At 50.3% G+C, this 20472-nt stretch overlaps 1 protein-coding gene across 2 annotated transcripts in view; it reads right to left on the bottom strand.

Moving 5' to 3' along the window:
• PDE9A (phosphodiesterase 9A) overlaps positions 1-20472 on the bottom strand; it is a 104228-nt gene that overhangs the window by 61818 nt on the left and 21938 nt on the right. For both annotated transcript variants that reach the window (XM_070376641.1, XM_070376648.1), the window contains exons 2-4: positions 12110-12180; positions 10752-10829; positions 4074-4117 (exon numbers count right to left, since the gene is read on the bottom strand). In XM_070376641.1, coding sequence (XP_070232742.1) covers positions 4074-4117; positions 10752-10829; positions 12110-12180 — 193 coding nt within the window. The remainder of the gene's footprint in view (positions 1-4073; positions 4118-10751; positions 10830-12109; positions 12181-20472) is intronic.

Raw genomic sequence — 20472 nt, 5'->3', positions numbered from 1 at the left:
GCATGTCATCACATCCAGTTCAGATGTGACAGCTCCCCTAGGCACGTCTACCAGATACTGAGGTCCAAGAGGTTAAACCATGTTCCCCCACCCAGACTGACCCTCAGCTCACGCTCTCAAGGGGCTGCCGTTCCACCCTCTTCATGTTGTTGCCGTTCAGTTGCTAAGTCGTATCCAGTTCTCTGTGACCCCCATGGACTGCAACACGCCAGGCTTCCCTGTCCTTCACCAGCTCCTGGAGTTTGCGCAAACTCATGTTCATTGGGTCAGTGATGCTATCTAACCATCTCATCCTCTGCCACCCTCTTCTCCTCTTGCCCTCAATCTTTCCCAGCATCAGGGTCTTTTCCAATGAGTCGACTCTTCGCATTTGGTGGCCAGAGTAGTCGAGCTTCTGCTTCAGCATCAATCTTTCCAATGAATATTCAGGGTTGATTTCCTTTAGGATTTGCTGGTTTGATCTCCTTGCTGTCCAAGGGACTCTCAGGAGTCTTCTCCAGCACCACAATGCCACCCTCCCTGTGGCTCAGGCCAGAACTCAAGGCTTCTCTGACAATTCGTTCTTTTACATCCCACTTCCACCCGGCCAGGAGATAAGCATGACTCTTTCCTCAGAACATGTCAGAGTCTGGTCACTCCTCACCTCCTCTGCTGCCCTCCCCACACAGGAATCAGGGCAGCAATTCCTCATGGGCCTCCAAGGCCCCCATGACCTTTATCCAGTGTCCCCAACCTCATCTCCAAATATCTGAGCTCCAAGGAGCTGGAATGCAGAATGTGTGGTGGTCAGAGGAGGTCAGAGGAGATCTCATAGGGATGGCGCCTCAGCCACCAGATGGAACTCTCTCTGGAGCAGGGGTTCTCCAGAACTGACCTAGCAAAGCTAAAAAACAGGTCTCAAAGGCATCAAACCCACTGGTAAGTATCTCAACTGTCTGCCATGACAAAGCCCATGCTCTCTAGTGGGAGAAAACAAAATCCAGATGACCCACAACAAAACAAAAAATGCAAACATGGATATACAAAGACATGAAAGAAAATATAATTGACTATTGAAAGCAAAAAATGATAACCATGTATTATGGGGTTTAGAACATGTGTAGGAGTAAAAAGTATGACATAAAGCACAAAGAATGAGGCAGGAGAAACGGAAGTTCACTGTTTTGAGAACCTTGTATTCTTGTGGAGTGGAGTAATATAATAAAGGCAGACTGTGATGAGCTGATGCTACATATTGAACACAAGAACAGCCACAAAGAGATAAAACAAAGAAGTACAGCTCATAAGTCAAGAGTGGAGGAAAAAAAATGGAATTAAGAAATGTTCAGCATCAAAAAGTGTAGAAAGAGAGGAAAATATCAAAAAAGAAAAATGAGACCAATAGAAAATGAATAACAAGAAAGTAGATTTAAACCCAACTATATGGATAATTACATTTAATGTAATGTGATTACACAAATGTAATGTGTAATTACACAATTACACAAATGTAATGTGATGTAAATGTAAAGCTTAAAAACTTTCAGTAGATTTAAACCCAACTATATGGATAACTGGGCTTCCTGGGTAGCTCGATTGGTAAACAATCTGGCTGCAATGTGGGAGACCTGGGTTTGATCCCTGGAGGAGGGCATGTCAACCCACTCCTGTATTCTTGCTTGGAGAATTCCATGGACAGAGGAGCCTGGAGGGCTACAGTCCATGTGGTCACAAAGAGTTGGACATGACTAAGCCACTAACACACACACACACACACACACACACACACACACACACACGTATGGATAATTACATTTAATGTAAATGGCTCAAAAACTTAACCAAAAAGCTGAAATTGCCAGAACTGATAAGGAATCCACTTCAAACATAAACATGTTAAAAGTAAAAAAGAGGGAACAGGATATAACTAGGAGTACTGAGTACAGCAAAGCTAGAGTGGTGAAATGAGGTAAAGAAGACGTCACCAAAAAGCACCAGAAATAAAGCACACATTTTTATAAGAATAAAGGGGCTGATTCATCAAGAAGACACAACAATCCCAAGGACGTACCCAATAACAGAAACAGAAAAAGCATGACGAAAAACCCAAGAGAACTAAGAAATGAAACCACATATCCACAATAGGGTTGGATATTGCAATTCTTATCCTTCAGTAATGGACCGGTCAAGTAGACAAAAAATAAGTAAAGATAGAGAAAATTTGAACTACACACTATCAACCAACTTGAACTAACTGACATTTATAGAATCTTTCACCCAGCAACAACAGTACACATTGTTTTTTAAGTATACGTGGAACAGTCACCAAGGTGGTGGTGTTAGTTGTTCAGTCATGTCTGACTCTTTGTGACGCCATGGACTGTAGCCCGTCAGGCTTCTCTGTCCTTGGGATTCTCCAGGCAAGAATACTGGAGTGGATTGCCATTCCCTTCTCCAGAGGATGTTCCCAACCCAGGGATCAAACCCAGGTCTCCTGCTTTGCAGGCAGATTCTTTACCATCTGAGCTACAGGGAAGTCCCAAGATACACCATGTATCTCAGTAAATCAAAAAAGACTGAAGTTATATGGTCACAAAGGATTGAACAGAAATCAATACCAGGGACTTGCCTGGTGGTCCAGTGGTTAAGAATCTGTCTGCCAATGCAGGGGCAATGAGTTCCATCACTGGTCCAGGAGGATTCAACATGCCACAGGACAACTAAGTCTGCAAGCTGGAACTACTGAAGACCGTGCACCTGGAGCCTCTGCTCTGCAGCAAGAGACGCCACTGCAGTAAGTCCATGCTGCAACTAGAGAATAGCCCTCACACAGCAACGAAGACCCAGCACAGCCAAAGATAAATTGAAAAAAAGATAGAAATCAGTACCAGAAAGATGACTGGAAAATACCCAACTATTTGAAAATTAAGTAATATACTTCTAAATAACAAATGGATCAGAAAAAGAACTACAAGGTAAATTAGAAAATATTTTAAGCTGAATAAAAATGAAAACGCAATACACCAAAATTTGTGAGATATAGCTGAAGTATGCTCTGAGGGAAATCTCTAGCTTGGTGTTATTATATAAAAAAAGAAAGATCTATATTAATGAGCCAAGCTTCCTCCTTCAGTAGCTAGAAGAAGGAGAGCCCATTAGATCTGGATCATTAGAAGGAAAGGAACTGCATGGAAGTATTTTTTTATAAAATGAAACGTGTACTAAACCACATGACCCAGCAATCCATTCAATCCCACTGACTCCAAGGGAAATAAAAATGTTGTGTCCCTGTAAATGCTTGTTCTTGGATACTCATAGTTGCCTTATTCATACCCCAGCTGTCCTTCAACAGGTGAATGGATAAACACTGCAGACCAGCCACACCTGGAATGGTACTCGTCAATAAAAAGGAAAGAATGACATATACAACATGCGGACGAGGCTCAGAAACAACATTGGGTCAAAAAAGGGTACGTTTTATGTAATTTCTTCTCTGCGAAAGTCTCAAAAAGACACATATAACCTGCGGTTTCAGAGAGAGGGTGTGGTTGACACAGACCTGTGACAGAGGGGCCGGGGTTAAGCGGGAAGAGGCACAGCACATTTTTAGGTGATGGAAACGTTCCAGGTCTTGGTTTTGGTGACAGTTGACAAGGATGAATAAAACTTTCAAAGCCTTATCAAAATACACACTTAAACAGGAGCACATTATTACACATGTCATACATAAATAGGAGTGATCCAAGATCCAGAAGGCAATGGGACTTTAACAATCAACACCACTGAGTCTATGAGGCATCCTGAGGGCTGGGCTTCTCGCGTTACAGTCTGAATGGACAGCGCAGGTAGTGGCCCAGGGAGACAGGAGTGGGGTGTCACCCAGCGTCTGCTAGGTTGTCAGGACAGGGCATTCTGGGGGGCTGGGCACTTGGGGGGTTGTGGAGGACACAGCATGGCTGCCTTAACAGCAGTATGTGACTTTACATTCTGTAACAGCACCGGGCTTCAATGCTTAACTCATACATATTCAATCCAGGGGCAGCCTACAGCTTCCTGTATGTTTTTAATTTAAAAAAATGATAGCAAGGCCTTACCAGAGAGTTGCTTGATGGCCACGGGTCTCACTTTGTAGGGAGTTCTGCAAGAGAGAAGGCAGTTCCACTGTAAGACGCCATCAAAGACGTCCACACACATCTGGCCCAAAAGATAAGCACTTGGGCTGAATTAGAATTTACCAGTGAATTAGGTCTTTTAAAAAAATGAGCTTCTTTGGTGGTTCTGAGCTTCTTCATTCAGAGAAATTCTCAACACTTTAAATATATTATTTAAATAATGGACCCCCTCTGCCATGTTCATATTTGGTTAATAAAACAAGCATGTTGAATGCAGCTTGGATGGCAGAGTTGCCTTGGTCTGCCTTGACACCTGGCTGATGCAGGAGGCTCTCCCACTTTGACTTGGTTTGAGCTCTTGCCGACGGCATCCCCCACGTACACAAGACAGGATGGTGTCAATAACTCCGGCGAAAATGCACTGGCACCTTGGTGATGTCATCACCTTGGTGATGCACCTTGATGATGTCATCACCAGTAATCAAGAGACCCACAGTGGTGGGGAGAGGATACTGGTGATGTCACCACAGATTGAAGGTCATGGTCCCTGACATACAAGGACCCCCAGCAAAGCTGGGGATGGGGGAGATGATTAAGTCAATGGGAAACAGGCAAAAAATAGGAACAGGAAATAGTTGACAACAGTTAACAAAAATAAAGAGAGGCACCCCAACAAAGAGGCTATTTTTTAACCCAACGGTTTAGCAAAATTCTAGAAGCAGATGACCAGAGTGCTACAGGGCACAGGGAATCAGACTCCGACAGGTACTGCTGGTGGGCGTATGGACTGCCAGCACCCTGGGGACAGCAACCACGGAGTCAAGTTTAAAATCCACGGTCTCATCAGGTGAACCTGGGAATGACAGCAGTAACGCCTTTGATTCTCTCTTACGGCAGCGACCCCCCCGCTTCTGGCCCCAGGGCCTGGTTTCACGGAAGAAAGTTTTCCACGGATGGGGGAGGTGAGGGGGTGACTCTGGGATGATTCAACTGCGTTACATTTATCATGCACTTTACTTCTAGTATTATTACATCTGCTCCACCTCAGATCATCAGGTATTAGATCCTGGAGTTTGGGCACCCCTATCTCACCGGGGTATCTTCATATGCCACTTATTCATTCATTCAGCACATTTTTTCACTGAGTGCTCAGCGTGGTTGGGTTCTGGTGACATAACAGCGAGCCAGACAAAAAGGCTTTGCCCTCACGGACCCAACGTTCCACGGTCAAGTACACCTTGAAAGGACATGGCTGCTGCCTTTTGAATGGCTAAGAAGTACTCAGGCCCCTCTCCACTGGGGGTGGATGATGCCTCAGCTGAACTGTGGAAGGTCGAGAGGTTGTTAAAAAGATGGAGACAGTGTCCAAGTACCGAGGTGGAGGGATGCCCACGACACTTCATTAGGAAGATGGAGCAAGAACAGGGTCACAGCCAGTCAGCCAGCTAAGCCCTGGAGGAAGAAAGCATAGGTGCTGGAAGGATGCACACCAAACACCGAGCCTGGGTGTGAGCTGAGCCACTTCAGGCACGTCTGACTCTGTGTGGCCCCACAGACCAAAGCCCACCAGGCTCCTCTGTCCGCGGGATTCTCCAGGCAGGAATTCTGAAGCGGGTTGCCGTGTCCTCCTCCAGGGGATCTTTCTGACCCAGGTGTCTCTGGGACGTCTAACTGCATTGGCAGGTGGGTCCTTTGCCTCCAGTGTTAACTGGGCTCATACCTGTGGTTTAATGGTTTCCAGGCCACAGAAAAAAATTGTCTGCAATGTAAAATGCCGATAAAGTATAAAAATAACAGCCGCGTGGCACTGTGGCTGGTGGACAGACAACTCCAGGAGCCTCTCAGACCTTGGCCTCCCACGAGGGTCCTCCTGGGAAAGAGTACGGACGGGCAAGGCCCCCAGACCTCCTCAGGGAAGCACCTTGCCTAGAGAAAGGGCCTCTTCCAAAGACCCCTGGAAGCTGGTTATTTGGGATGTGGGTACCTTCACTACAGAGGCTTCACAGTAATGGTATTCGGGTCCTGGCAGATCACAGAGCACCCTCCTCAGAACCCACGCAGCGTGAAGCGTGGTCCCACCTGCTGAGCCCGTGGCAGGGAGGGCTTGGCCAAGGTAGTACCAGCAGTCTTGGTCTTCACACTGACAAACTGAGCAGGGTGACTCCATCTTCCCTGGTTCCCCCCACCCTAGCAGGCGTCAGCCTCGTCAGCTTGCAGACTGTGGGAGGCAGAGGTCCGGGAGGGGGAGCTCACTGAAACCCCCCGAATGTGCGTGGAGCTGACTGTGAACCAGCTGTGGCGTGCTCCGAGCCATGTGTTGGCCCCACCCAGGAGAGGAGTGAGGGGCTGGGGTCTGGGTAACCAAGTGAGAGGGTGGAGAGCCACGGCGAGGCGACCGTCACCACCCCCTCTCCTCCTCCCTCCGCACCCCTCCCCCATAAGCAGCACTGACACCGGGGCCGTGGGGAGAGAGGGAGCCTGGCGCTTTCTCTCCCTCCCCCTCATCCCTGTTTCTCTTTTCTCCCCCTCCTCTGCAGCCACAAGACTGTCTCTCCTCCCTTCCTCCCCACAGACCTGATGCAGGTGTGGGAGGTGGTAGTGAATCAGAGCAGGTGAGGGAGGTGGGTGGAGGGAGAGGCAGAGCTGTGCATCCCAGCATACTCAGACCACAGCTGGGCCCTGCAAAATGGCACTTGGCTCCTCCATCCTTAATCCTCTTGATTCTCAATGGCAGGAATGTTCTCAGAACCAGTCACAGCGTTTCCACGAATGAATAAACTCCTGCCTCAGCCCGAAAATGAGTTGCAGCTTCATTATTTCTTCCTCAACAACAGGACCAACATAAACCACTTTCCACTTGCCTTGAACTTGTATTTGTCTTTTTCTGAAATGTAACTATGTCTTTTCAAACATGTTTAGTGGGAGCCAGGATGGAATCCAGGAGGCATTTTCCCAGCTGGCGTACGTGGTCACATACACCACCCATGCAAGTGCTCAGCCATTTCATGCAGTGGGCACCTCACGTATCACAGCTTGGCTAAAACTGGAACTAAAGGAGTGATTATGTCACACGTGTGCTGTGCCCTCCTGGCTCTTCCCTCTCTCCACATGCTCTGCCCTGCGCCCCATCTTTCCCTGAACTATTTAAGCGCCTGTTTCTCTCCTTTGATGAGGGTCTTGAAGCATTAGTGGCAGAAACAGAAGGTGTTCTCAGGAGGCAACATGCCTGTCAGTGGGACACCATGGGATCCAGAATGTCCCCAGTCCAGCAAGGACCAGATGCTCGGTCCCTCTGAGCAGGATCTGAGCTAAGTTGGGACGTGTCTACTTGCATTTGCTGGTTTTCAGGAATCGGGTGGTTAGCAATCAGCTTTCTTACCATTTCCAAAAGAAAGAGGAAGCCACTCAGCCCACTATTTGATAAGAGCCCCTCTGACTTAGGTGAATATATGCCAGGTTATTTAAACTGCTGGTCTGAAACATTCGCTGATCATTAAGGCAAGAAGTATTTTGAAGACAGAGTCAGAAGGTCATGAAATTTGGCTTGAAACGAGCTGAAAAGATTAGTATAAGAGATGGGGCACCCTGATTTCTGATCGGTATCCAGCTGATCACCGTCAAGAGTCCTTGGAATTTGGAGAAAAGACTGTGAAAACGCCCCATGAGAACATGACCTGGGCAGAAGGCAGGTGAGGTGGACCATCTGATGCCCCCAGGGAGCCCCTCTTGCAAGGTGGTTCCTGAGTCTGAGGCTGGCGGGGGTGGGGGTGGGGGGTGGACAGGCACTGACCAGGCTGGCAAGGCTGAGGGGCTGCAGGGTCTTCAGAGATGGAGGAAGCTGGAGGGACACAACCTGATGTGATTGTCTTCTGAGAAGAAGCAAAATTCATCCAGCATTTTCCAAAAAGGGAAACCCTGTGTCTGGTGGACATGACCTTCTGGTCACTGCTGGGGTCAAGGGCAGTTTCCTAGGTTTCCCACACTTTACATCTGTGATTCTGGTGTCACATGTTCGAACCACCTTTGTTGTGGTTTAGCCCCTCAGTCGTGTCTGACTCTTTGCGACCCCATGGACTGTACCCCACCAGGCTCCTCTGTCCATGGGATTCTCCAAGCAAGAGTACTGGAGTGGGTTGCCATTTCCTTCTCCAGAAGGTCTTCCCGACCCAAGGATCGAACCTGGGCCTCCTGCACTGTAGGTGGATTCTTGACCACTGAGCCACTGGGGAAGCCCTGGAATCACCTGGTGAGCTTCAAAAATAAATCCCTCACAAATTTGAATTTACTAGGTCCTAGGGGGGGACTGGTCATCAGCACCTTTTTGAAGATCCCTGGTGGTTTAAACCTTTAGTCAGGGCTGACAGTCACTGTTCTGTTGGGCTAGATCACACTATGCATATATAAAGTGGGCAGGACAGCCCAGTGGCAGCTGGAACGGTGGTACTGGAGAGCAGGAGGCAAAGGAGCAGATGGGAGGCCTGGACGGGGGCTCGGGTGTGAAACCTTGGGAATACTGCCTCTTCAGGGCTGAGAGCAAGAAAACAAACACAGACGGGGAGAAGCTGGAGGCGGAAGCTCCAAAAATGAAAAAGGTCCACAACCCCAAATGCAGGGAGTGGGTGAAGGCAGCAGACAGAGATGCTCAGCGGCCAGAATGGTGATCAAGGGGGTCCCGGCCAACATCACCACCACCTGGGAACCTGCAGAAATGCCAGTTCTGGGGACCCACCCCAGACCTAGGGAACCAGATGGAGGGGTTGGAGAGCAGGAGGGAAGAGGCTCTGCTTCAACCAGCTCCTGGGGATGCACACGAGGCTGGTGGTCTGGGGGCAACGTAGGTCTGCAAAGAGAAAGTTGTGGGGACCACTAAAACCAGTCCCCAGCCTCTGCGCCATTGACCTTCGGGCAGGTGAGTCTGGGGTGGGGGGTGGGGCTGGCCCTTGGCTCGGGGACATGGAGCAGCAGCCCTGGTCTCTGCCCTCTGGGTGCTAGACACCTGTCCCTGCTGTGGCAGCCAAAACATTAGACTTCCCCCAGCGTCTCCTGGGGAACAAAACTGCACGCCATTGACAAGGGCTGGCACAGAATAAAGTGCCAAACGAGATATGATGAAGTGACAAAACAGAATAGACAACCTACAAACTGCTTTAACTAATTCAGGAAACACGCAGCTTTGCTCCATCAGAGACCAGATCACATGGACAGGACACTTCCCCTCTGATGACATCATTTTATCTTGTGGACGTCAAGGGTGACAGGTCACTCGTGCCTTTTCTCATGAATACAGATCTGGGTCAGGCTGGAGCTGGTGCTGCAATTTACAACAATGTTCTTGGAGTCTTTGGGGATTCAATTAGCATTCTTCCTTCCGGGGAGCCCGGAGCCGATAATCAGAGCGTAATCAGCGCCAGAGCACGTGGGAGCAGAAACTCCTGATGATGAAATTAAAAATTCAGGAGACTGATGGACATAAAAGGAGGGGGAGGGGAGGCCTGGCAGAAGCACCCAGTGCTCAGGGCAGGACAGTACTGGCCGCCCACCACTGAGCTCAAAGGACAGTGGAGGTTGTTCGAATGTTCCAGGACTTCGTACCTCCTGGGGTTTGTTACTTCCTCGGCTTTCTGCACCAAAGCCTGGCAGTTCTCACTGGCAGTCCTTGCCGGTGACTGGGCGCCCTGCACCCAGGTCCGAGTGATAACTGACGTTTGCTCAGCTCAGATCTGCATGCACCTTGGGTCGGGGGAAACTTTAAGGCACTTACATCGGAGGTCCCAGGGACCGCATCCCAGGAGCCTAAATATTTCCACATTGCCATCAGGCAGCCAGGGGCCCTCCGGTGGCTGGGACATGAGAGGGTCTGCCTGGACACGCCCCCTCCTGCAGGCTGGAGCAACTGTATCAGTCCACTTGGATGGCTGGGTTGACCCGTGTTGCTCAGAGGGGGATGCAGTGAGTGGCAGGAGCAACAGGCAGGGGTCCCCAGGGGTACCCCATGCCCAATCTCGCTCCCGCTCCCAGCCTCGCATGGAACACGGTTTGGATTCTGCCTGGCCCCAATGAAAATATAAAGTGGGGACCGCCAGGGATTCTGGCTGCTGGGCAAAGGGCCGGGCACGAGTGGGAGGCTCTGCTCAGTTCTCGTCTTCCCTCTGGCCACAAGCGGCCAGGCTGTTCTACTGATGTTCACAAATGTGTTTACTGCCCAAGCCTCTACCTCTCCGGCCTCTCCTGGTTCCGTTCCCCAGCGCCCAGGCTTCCTCCCATCACTGGGCAGAGCAGCCGGTGGGCAGCACTTGCTCAAGGGGTCAATGCCCAGTGTCACCAGGTGCTCTGGTCAGGGAATCTCCCGCTCTGATGGACAGGGGCCGGCTCTGCTGCTGTCACTTAGTCCTCGGCTTCCCCCTCTGTAACTACCCCCTCAGAGGGCTCCTGTGGACCCTCAGCAAGGTCCCTGGCCACGCTCAGAGCTGCCGCTTTCCTGGAAAGTGACAAGTTCTGGACAGTAACCGGAAGCCTCTACCCAGACTCTCCCATCTTTGGTTTAAACGCGGATTTCCCTGCATCTGCACATTAAGAAAACAACCCTGGAGACCCCAGCGTGCCTGCAGAGAGCGGTCAGACATGGCGAGAAAGAGCTGATGAAACCTGCCAGCCACTTACCGTTCTGAATTGGCGGGCATGGTGGGGTCAATGGAGACCATGGCATCATCCGTGGTCAGGAGGGAGATGGTGGTGTTCCTGGAAGACAGGAGAAGCCGTTGTCTTCACCCTGATGTTGTCTCCTGGGTGCACACTTGAATCTGGGCCTCCCTTGAGGTAGGAACCTGAGCACCAGGCGGTCCTGCCCAAGGGGCTCTGAGTGGTCAGCCCCAAGACTCTGGCCCTCAGCTTGGTAACAGAATTAAGGGTTGCAGGTGCACTTTTAAGTGCTCAACAGATGTGTAAGTCATTTGAAATGGGAATTGGAGAGAGTCTAATTTGTTGAGTTGGGAGGCTCAATAAAACTGTGGTAAAGTAGAAATGAACATTTATATCAGCCGGTAATTCAGGGTTTGCTTTTCCCTTTCATTTCCTGGGGGAGTCCATCTAAACAGGCAAAAAGCTCTCCTACTAAACAGTTTTAAGAGGATAAGTTGAAACTTCCTCTAACCTCCATCTCTGGGGGGCCTCTCACCCAAGGTGTTGCCTTAATCATACGACTTAACTCTGGTTTTCAGTTGTGTATTTTTAAAATTTGTGCCGTGGCAGTGACACCTGAATCGCAGGGTTGTTCTAAAAAGGAATATATATTTATTTCTTAGCACACTGCTTATCAAAAGATGCCCCAAACTGTGGGCCAGTTCTTGCTGCTCCAGGCTGCCACTTGCTGTAATTTCAGGCATGTAACCTATTGCCTAACTCTCCTTTTCTCACCTGACTCTGAAAGGTCCTGACTGTCCTTCCTTCTCACCCTCCTTGACCTGGGTCGTAACTTTAAAGTTAACTGCAGGTCAAAGTTATTCCTGATTACTCTCTATAGTCACGAAGTTAGGACAGAAAATTCACTTGCTAGAACAAACTGCTGACTGTGGTTCTCGAGGGTAGTTTTCTGGTCTTTTCAACTTATTTCTGATATCAGTTTTTTTCTTAAACGTTGATCTGGATCCCTGGGTCATCTGGGGCTGGGGGATCACAGCCTAAACATTACCACCCTTCTTTATCCTTTCTCCCAAAACAAAGGAATAAATGAAAGAAAGAAAAAAAAGAAACTTTTAAAACAGCAGTTTCTGCCTAATCCTGCCCAACGGTTCACTCCACTAACACAGCTATGATTGTTGGTGGGCAGCCGGCAGTGGTGGCTGAAACCTCCAGGGACTCATCCATTGATTCGAAAGGTCCCATGTGCAAGGTGCAAGGTGAGTCCATCAACCCTTCCAGGCCTCCCATCCCCTACACTCAGCCACTCGGCCCCCCAGGTACCTGCCCCTCCGGGTGAATTTAAAGGCAACCCTCTGGTGGGGTGACTCTGAGTCACTCACCGAGGCAGGCCGGTAGCGATGCAGAACAGGTCCATAATATCACTGGAGTTGCAATACTTGCTAAAGACCACCTGCAAAAACAGAAGCACATGGCTGTGAGGGGCGGGCAGGAGTGGGGCAGCTGGTTTCCACGGTGATGTCAGATTCCAGGGGGTTCTCTCTGCTCCCGACCTGCAGGTTAATCTTACAAAGAAAAAACCAAAATCACCGTGAGCTCTGGAATGCTACATGCACATCTCATTGAATTGACTTATACAAGTTGAGGAAAACATGACTCTCTTGTTCGTTGAAGAGTTGTGAGAAACAATGCTGTCACCCAGGTAAACACACTGGCAGGTGACAGGCTGCCCTGTGCCCCACTGGGGACGTTGATGTACCACCCACAACCTCGGCTTAATCATGCCCCATCTTGCGGGGCGGGTGCGGGAAGCTCAACGACCTCTGGGGCCATTATGTTAAAAAACAATTTCAAGGTCATCAGCTTAAAAATAAAAGATTGCCCTTTAGGATTTGGGGACTGGGGCTGCAGGACTAAATCAGACAGGGAATCACAATGAGAAAGGATGTGGTTGGAACCGTGGGTCCACACAGGGAACAAATTTCACGCAACGCAATTAATTCTGCACCCAGCCTGGGTGTCCAGTCCTGGCTGGACAGGAGAGAAACACGTTCACACCTGCACCTTTTGTCCGAGGGGTCTCGACTGTGAGTGTGGGCTCCAGAATCGCTCCCTGGGAGAGGGGGCTTCAAGTACAGCCTGCGGTTGTTCTCCAAGGCTGGATGGTGCATGGACAGTCCCCGCCAAGGCTCCTGTTTTCATCACAATAGCTGTTTTCCTTCAGTGTTCTCCCTGGAATGGCTGTAAGGTCCCTCTGCTCACCAGCAGGAGTGGGCAGAGCCTCTCCACTGAACATGGGCAGAGCCACGTTGAACAGAGTGGGGATTTTTCAGTGCCCAGAGCACTGTTTTTTTTCAGCCAGATCAGTCTGCATCTTTTTTAATTGGAAAGAGTGAAATAGAGCAAGCAGATATTTCCCCACAAACGTGGCCGTTCCCTGACTACCACAGCTCCTGTGTGCCACTGGCCTGGCAACGCTGAGACAAAGCCAGCACCCCCGTCCAGGCTGCCCACTCCATCCCCCACCCCAGGCGGTGTCTGCACTCCCCAGTGATGGGGCCATTGATGGGCACTGTCCACCCGCGGCCACCATCCTGGCTCAATGCAGGTCCACCAGGACCCCTGCAGCACCCCCGCATTGGCCCTGCAGGCTCCCGGCCCAGCACCCAGCCTCAGTTTCTAGAACTCAGGCCTGGTGGTGCTGCCTTTCTGTGCAGAAGCCTTTGCTGCCCTGTGCGTCCACTGTGGAAGGAAGGTCCACCTCCCCGCTGGGCTCCTGAGGTTCTGGAGTGTGTCCCTGGAGCCTGTGTCCTGGCCAAGCCCTCAGCCCGCCTTCACTCTAGTCCACGGGCACCCCTCCCTGCCCTCTTTGGTTCCGGGGCCCCGCTTCCCAGGGGCTCTCCTCCCCTCTCTTCCTCCCAGCCATCAGGACTTGGCGCAGCTCCTCCACAGGGCCTCCCAGCTCCACTGCCAGCAGGCTCTTGCTTTCATCCATCGTGTTCTCAGGACAGCACACCTACAGGGCCCCCGGCAGAGGCTTTCATTCTCACTTTGGCTTCTAGGGCTGCGCCTGTGTGGGGTGAGGTATGGAGTCTGGCCATCCCACCACTGACGAGGGGCCATTTCTGACTTTCCCGTTTGAACCTTTCTGAAGTTCATGTCCATTTGGTGCAGACTGACTTTGTGGGTTTTCTCCAGACCCCAGTAAAGGGCAGGGGTGGGTGGAGGCAGAGGGTAGGGCAGCTTTGTCTGTGAACATTCGATTTGCCCGAAGATTCCAGAAAGGGGTGAGGCGGCTTGCAGGTCATGACCAGATACTGGTCAGGAGTGGAGCATGGCTCCAGGAAGTCACGACTGAGCAGGCCCTCCCCAGGGAAGACAGACCCAGAGCCTGGAATATCCGGGGAACCTCGACAAGAAGTGAGTCTGCCCAACTTTATAAGCACCGCTGATGAAATCTAGAGGCGAGTCTTTTGTGATGGTTTCCTAGCCTCAGGATAGTGAATAATAGAAGCTGTAAAAAGTCCAATTATGAAGTCTTCCAGCAAAGCAAGTCCAGGAGCGCCCAAGGGGCTCACTGCCATTCTCGCTGCCCCTTGTGACTGATTCAGCTCAACCCAGGGAGGGAGGCCAGCCTTCTCCTGTGTCCAGAACAGGCTTAGAGATTATTTTTGACACCAGGCTGGAGGGTAGGGGGCTGGAAGGAAATCAGGAATAAGCAGAAAAGACTGCATTGGGTGTCTTCCATTGCAATGGAAAATCATGCTGTGTCCACCGGTAAATCCATTTCAGCAGGCCTCTACTGTACAGAAATGCCCGGTTCTTTGATTTCTCTTTTGAACCAGTTGTGACTTCTTACCAGTTTCCTTCTTCGGCTAAGACATTGTTAGGGTAAAATTCTTTGATGTGTGGCCACTTTACATGTGTGTTTGATCAGGCTTTCACCTTATTAATAGTTGAGAAGCCTTTAGTGGGGACAACACAGGTGAGAAGCTAGGGCTGGAACATCACATGAACCCTAACATCAGCAGCACGTGACTCTAACGTGGGACACGCCCAGACAGCCCAGCTCTTCACCAGGTGCCAGAAGAAGCTTCCGGCCTAGAAGGATTATTCCTGGCGTGGGAAAGCAGCCCGTGCCCCACAAATGCGTGGTTGGCGTGGGAAGATCCCCCAGCAGCCTGGTCAGGGGGGCACAAGGCTCTCTGTTCCCACGCTGAATCATTCTGCAAATCCTTTATCCTCAATCCAGAAATAAACAGCAGTTAAAAAAAAAAAAGTGTTGGTGAAATGAAACTTATAAGTGAGATGTGGAGACAGCAAGATTAACAGAGGAATAAAGATTTTATATTGCCATCCGACTAGAGGCAGAACCGGCTGCCGTTCATCAGTAAGCACAACGGATCACCCCAACCCTTCCATGGGGTTTGACTGGCAGCTCCGCAATATGAACACAAGAGAAGAGAAACAAATGAGAACCCAGAGGCCTCTCGTCTGCAGACCGCTGATCGTTCCATGTATTCAGCCGGGACCTGTGAAGGTCACAGGGAACTCTGGTGCTGGAACCTACTGGTTGCCTGCAGAGTTGGACACTCAGGGAGCGCCAACCACCTGCCAAGCCCCGTTCCAAAGGGCCCCCAAGGGAAGCAGCACACAGAGGTGGACAAGGCTCCCTTGGGCCCAGCTGGCAAGTGGTCAGGGAGCCAGGACCACAGCCCAGGTCTCCCTCTGGTCAGTGCACACGTGACCCAAACACAGGCTCTTTGTGTGTGTGTGTGTGTGTGTGTGTGTGTGTGTGTTTGTGTTTAGTCGCTCAGTTATATCTGACTCTTTGCAACCCCATAGACTGTAGCCTGCCAGGCTCCTCTTTCCATGGGATTCTCCAAGCAAGAATACTGGAGTGGGTTGCCATTGCTTCCTCCAGGGGATCTTTCTGACTTTACTAAGCAATTTGGAGCTGGTGGCAATTGGGGTGAGTCCCAGGGTCACGGGACCCAGGCCGACCACACCGGCCACCAGTGAGATCACTGCGGGAATGGCCCTGGAGAAGAGAGGGGAGGGAGGCCAGACCACAGGGGGCAGGGGGAGGGGCAGGAGAGCCCAGCATCTTGAGTTGGCACCAGCACGGTTCTGTTTCTTGGTACCGACAGCACATCCACCAACACACTTAGAAACCAGGGCTGGCGACTGTGTGACAGATGGTCAGAGCGCTGCCAACCAGCGTCCAGGTGGGCTCGGGGCTAAAGAGATGGGACTGCAGTTTCTAAAGGCTTGGGGGTGACTTCTTATTCATTCTGAGTCTGGAGGTCTCCTCCAGGGACGGGACCCTATTGCGTTTTCATCTCTCTCCCCTGGGAGACCCCCTTCAGAGGTTCATGGAGGGGAGGATGCACAAAGTGGCTCCTGAGTTCCCGTGTTCCAGCCACACACTGCTGTCCATGTGTCAAAAAGCAGGTGGACGGATGGTGTCCAAGCCCCCAGGCAGCTTAGATAATCGAGTTTCTGGTTTCGAGGTTAGGAGGATGGAGATTTGATCATTGCCCAGCGGGGCTCCTGGCGGGCACTCTGTGGTCTTCCTGCAAACAAGCCAGAAGGGAGGGGTTTCATGTTCCTCGGGAGAGGTTCCAACCAGGACTTCTTGCTGAGAGACATGGCTACGTGTTTCAGCACTGGGACACTGTACAGGAGAGGGGACCCGCGTGAATACAGAGTGGCTGAGCTGATCCAGAGTGGAAACCGATTATGATGGGGTGGGCGGGAACCAGGACACAGGTCACCCAGCAATGGGGAGGGGTGGGACTCTAGGCTTCAGAGGGAGCTGCACAGGCCCTGAGGTTCACCCACAGATGGGGGCAGCCCCACCCATGCGTGCTGGACCTGTTCCAACAGGGAGGATCTTTCACCTCCTGAGAGGGCCCTGCGTTCACTTCCCCAACTTGGCTCATGGACCCTTCCAGGGCTCCCCCGATTCTGCCTCTCCATTCAGGCTGTGATCTGGCTCACCTGCCGTGTTTGTGTGTGTGTGTGTGTGTGTGTTAATCTGAAGGGTGCAGAATTAAGCCCAAAGTGTACTATTTTTCGGGCTTCCCTGGTGGCTCGGTGGTAAAGGATCTGCCTGTCAATGCAGGAGACATAGGAGATGTGGGTTCGATCCCTGGATCAGGAAGATCTCCCAGAGAAGGGAATGGCAACCCACTCCAGTATTCTTGCCTGGGGAATCCCATGAACAGAAGAGCCTGGTGGGCTACAGTCCACGGGGTCACAAAGAGTCAGACGTGACTGAGCGACCAAACAGCAGCAGCAGCAGCAGTCTGGTTCCCAGTTTGGAGTGGCTGGTGCAGTGAGATATCTCTGGCAACCAGCCCATCCCTTCAGCAATGGACTCTGCTGTGGGGAAACCTCCTGGACTGTGACACACAGGGTTTTATGCAGCTCAGACTCTGTCCCCTGGGTCTCTGACTTCACTCCCTGCCCCTGTCTGTGCATCCGTGACCGTGGTACATGGCCGGCCAGCCCCATGAGAGTCATGGCTGCTAAGAAAAGATGCTGTGTTCCATCTTCACCAGCGTCAGCTCTGATTTTTGCAGTATGCACTTGAGGGTTATGGCCCCGACACTCACAACTTGAAATCCACATGTAAAATTCACATAGGTGAACTTCTTAAAACAAAGTTTCCCAAAATGCTGGTATTAATGTCCATTACCTGCTCTTCTCTGTCTTTTTGCTTCCCCCTCTTTAAGGTGGCGGATGAAGGAGTCCAGGGTTGGCTCCCAGCAGTCCAGGCACAGAACGAGCCTGGAGGCCGTGGCTGGGGCATTCAAACACAAGAAAGATCGGGTGTAGCATCCTTCCATTTGGTCTCCACAGGTGAAAATGACTTGTCATGGTCCCTGCCCCATTTACTCTGGCCATTTCAGCATCTACTCAGCCCAAATGTGGCTGCCAAGTAAACTATTTCCCTTCTGAGTAACTGGGAGCCCACATGGGAGGGGCAGTGGTTAAGAGAGCAGAGCAACCTAGAAAGCTGAGAGACAGCCAAGACAACCTTTGAGCACCCTCAGGGGCTGCGATGATCGCCCTTCCATATCTTGGTGCCCTGAGCTCTGTTTCCTAACTCTGTCTGAGGCACTTCCTTGCAGCTGCTGAGAACATTTCTTGCTGGGTTTGTCAAACTCTAGTTTGGGTTGGCTTAAAGTCAGTGACCACTGGAAGCTGTGGGTTTCTCACTCGACATTTGTGGCTCCACGCTGTGAAACACTCCCAGTCCTGGACAAATGAGATAACCAAGTGGCAATTTAGGTTTGGGCTGAGTTTTGCAGTCTGGGAAGCCAAAACCTACCACGATCACAAAAGAGGAGTTCAATGTGTGGATGCTGGGCAGGGACCAGGCACCAGGCGGGACGACGGCTGGTCGGAGACCTCCCGAGAGAGTAGTGCGTCCCTGGGAATTCTCTCTGGGAGGCCGGCTACAGTTTTTTTCTTGAGAGAGACATCTCACAGGGCTCATAAACCAGGATGGCATTACTTCCCTTTCAAAGTCATTAAACATTATCTGTGTCAGGTAAGTTGTGCTTTTGGGGTTGGTTGTAAAACATGCAATTACGTTCATTGTCTTGCTGTGATCTCACACTGAATGTAAAATTTTTTATCAACTGCCTTAGCAACAAATTTCACAGAGCATCTTTGAACTTGGAGTAATGAATCTTGAGCAAAATCTTCTTAATTATAATTCTAGTGCAGTTTTTTTTTTCCCCCAAAGTGATTTTAAATGGCTACAACTGAAGAAGAGAGTGATTGAGGTGGGGAGGTCTGCAGACACCAGGATGTGAGGTCCTGAAGGAGGGAGGGGAGAAAGGCAGGTTGTCCTTTTGGAGGGCACATGGCGAGCTCTGCTGCTCCAGGTGGTTCCCAAGCTCTGCTTCCTCCTCTGTTGATCAGACCTGGAGGCTCTGGTCCCCTCCTTGCTCCATCCACGTGGACTATGGATCTCAGCCCCCAGCATCTTAAATCTAACACTTCACCACAGCTGTATTTACTCTTGTATCTTGATGATGATGAATTATGCATATCCCACTGACATCAGAAATCTCCACCCAACCAAACGAGGGTACTGACTTCTAAAAATAGCCAAACTGGCCTCCAAGAAATGGAAGGAAAATCATCACACTGGCAAGAATGACAAAGGGACGGAGAGCCCAAATCTGGAAGCAACCCAGATGCCCTTCAACGGGTGAATGTTAAACAAACTCTGGTCCATCCGCACTGTGGATGAATTATTGATCTAGACAGCTGAGATGGATCCCAAGAGATGTACGCTATGTGAATAAAAGTTAACCCCCAAAGCTTACTACTGGATGGCTCCACTCATATGACATTTCTGCTATGACAAAGAGAGAGAGAACAGACAGCACTGGGGTGGGGTGGGGGTGGGGGTGGAGGAAGGAGGTGGGTGTGGTCATGAAAGGGCTGGACTGTCTTCTGCCGTGACTGTGGTGGAGGATACCAGACCCTACGCATGTGATTAAATTGTACAACTCCATATACGCCCTCAAATGAGCACAAGAAAATGAGGAAGTCTGAATAAGGCGGGGGACTGTCCCACTGTAATATCCTGGCCATGACCCCAGACTGTAACTTTGCAGGACGTCACACTGCGGGGAACAGGGTGAAGGGCACACAGATCCTTCCGTGGTATCGCTTACAACTACATGCTAGTCTTCACGTTTCCCCAAGGGCTTATCTGAATAAACACACCAGCTCTGGCTGGGGGTGGAGAGAGGGACACCCTTTGAGGAACATGTACCCAGGTGGCCCTGCTGGGAAGAACTGCGGCCACATGTGTGCCCTCTGACCCAGTATCCTGTTTCTAGAAACAGATTTTAATCTAAATTTTAATTTTAATCTAAAACTAAAACTAACAGCAAACTTTAATAATAATAAGAGCATTCATGGGGACATTCCTGGTGGTCTGGTAGTTAAGACTCCACACTTCCAATGCTGGGGCCGTGAGTTTGATCCCTGATCAGGGAACTAAGATCCCACATGCTATGCTGTGCGGCCAAAAAAATAAAAACTTTTATGAAGTGCTAGACTGTGTTCTGGTCACTTCCCAGGCTTGGGTCCAAACCACTGCCCTGCACGGGCCCTTTGCAAGCAAAGAGCTAGTGGAGGTGTTCCTCTTGTGTTCATTACTGCTGAGAAATGGAATTAAGCTAAACGTCTCAAAACAACAAAACGATTGCATCTTAAGTAAGTCTCCACGATGGAACATTATATAGGCACTAAAATCATGCTTTTGAACACTGCTGCTTCTGTCATGCTGAGTGACAATGATCAAAAGAAAAAATTATGTTAAAGAAGATGATCCTGTCCCTCTCCATCTTGCTGACAACACCAGCAGGAGAGGTCCTGAAATGTTCGCAGCAGTTTCTCCTCTCTGGTGAGCTAACGGGTTCTTCTCTTTTCTTTTTTATACTGCTCTGTAGTTATCAAATATTCTACAAAGAATACGTGGGGCTTTTGTAGCCAAAAGGGATCTAGATCTAGAAGCTGATGTTAATAATCGATAACAGAACTGGCTTATGAATATTCCCTCCTAACAGCGGGCTGCATTGCATTTACATAAGAATCTTGGGAGAGGGAAAAAAAGGTCTTTACCATTTTTATTTGGAAAGAATACTCTTTGGCTTTAAGCCAAGAGGATGAGAAAATTAAATGACAGTTAGCCAGAAGACAAAATTCAGAA

Source organism: Bos mutus, chromosome 1, assembly GCF_027580195.1.
Source record: "Bos mutus isolate GX-2022 chromosome 1, NWIPB_WYAK_1.1, whole genome shotgun sequence".
Classification (NCBI taxonomy): Eukaryota; Metazoa; Chordata; class Mammalia; order Artiodactyla; family Bovidae; genus Bos; species Bos mutus.
The sequence above is the reverse complement of the archived record's forward strand: the minus strand, read 5'-3'. Positions and strand labels throughout refer to the sequence as shown.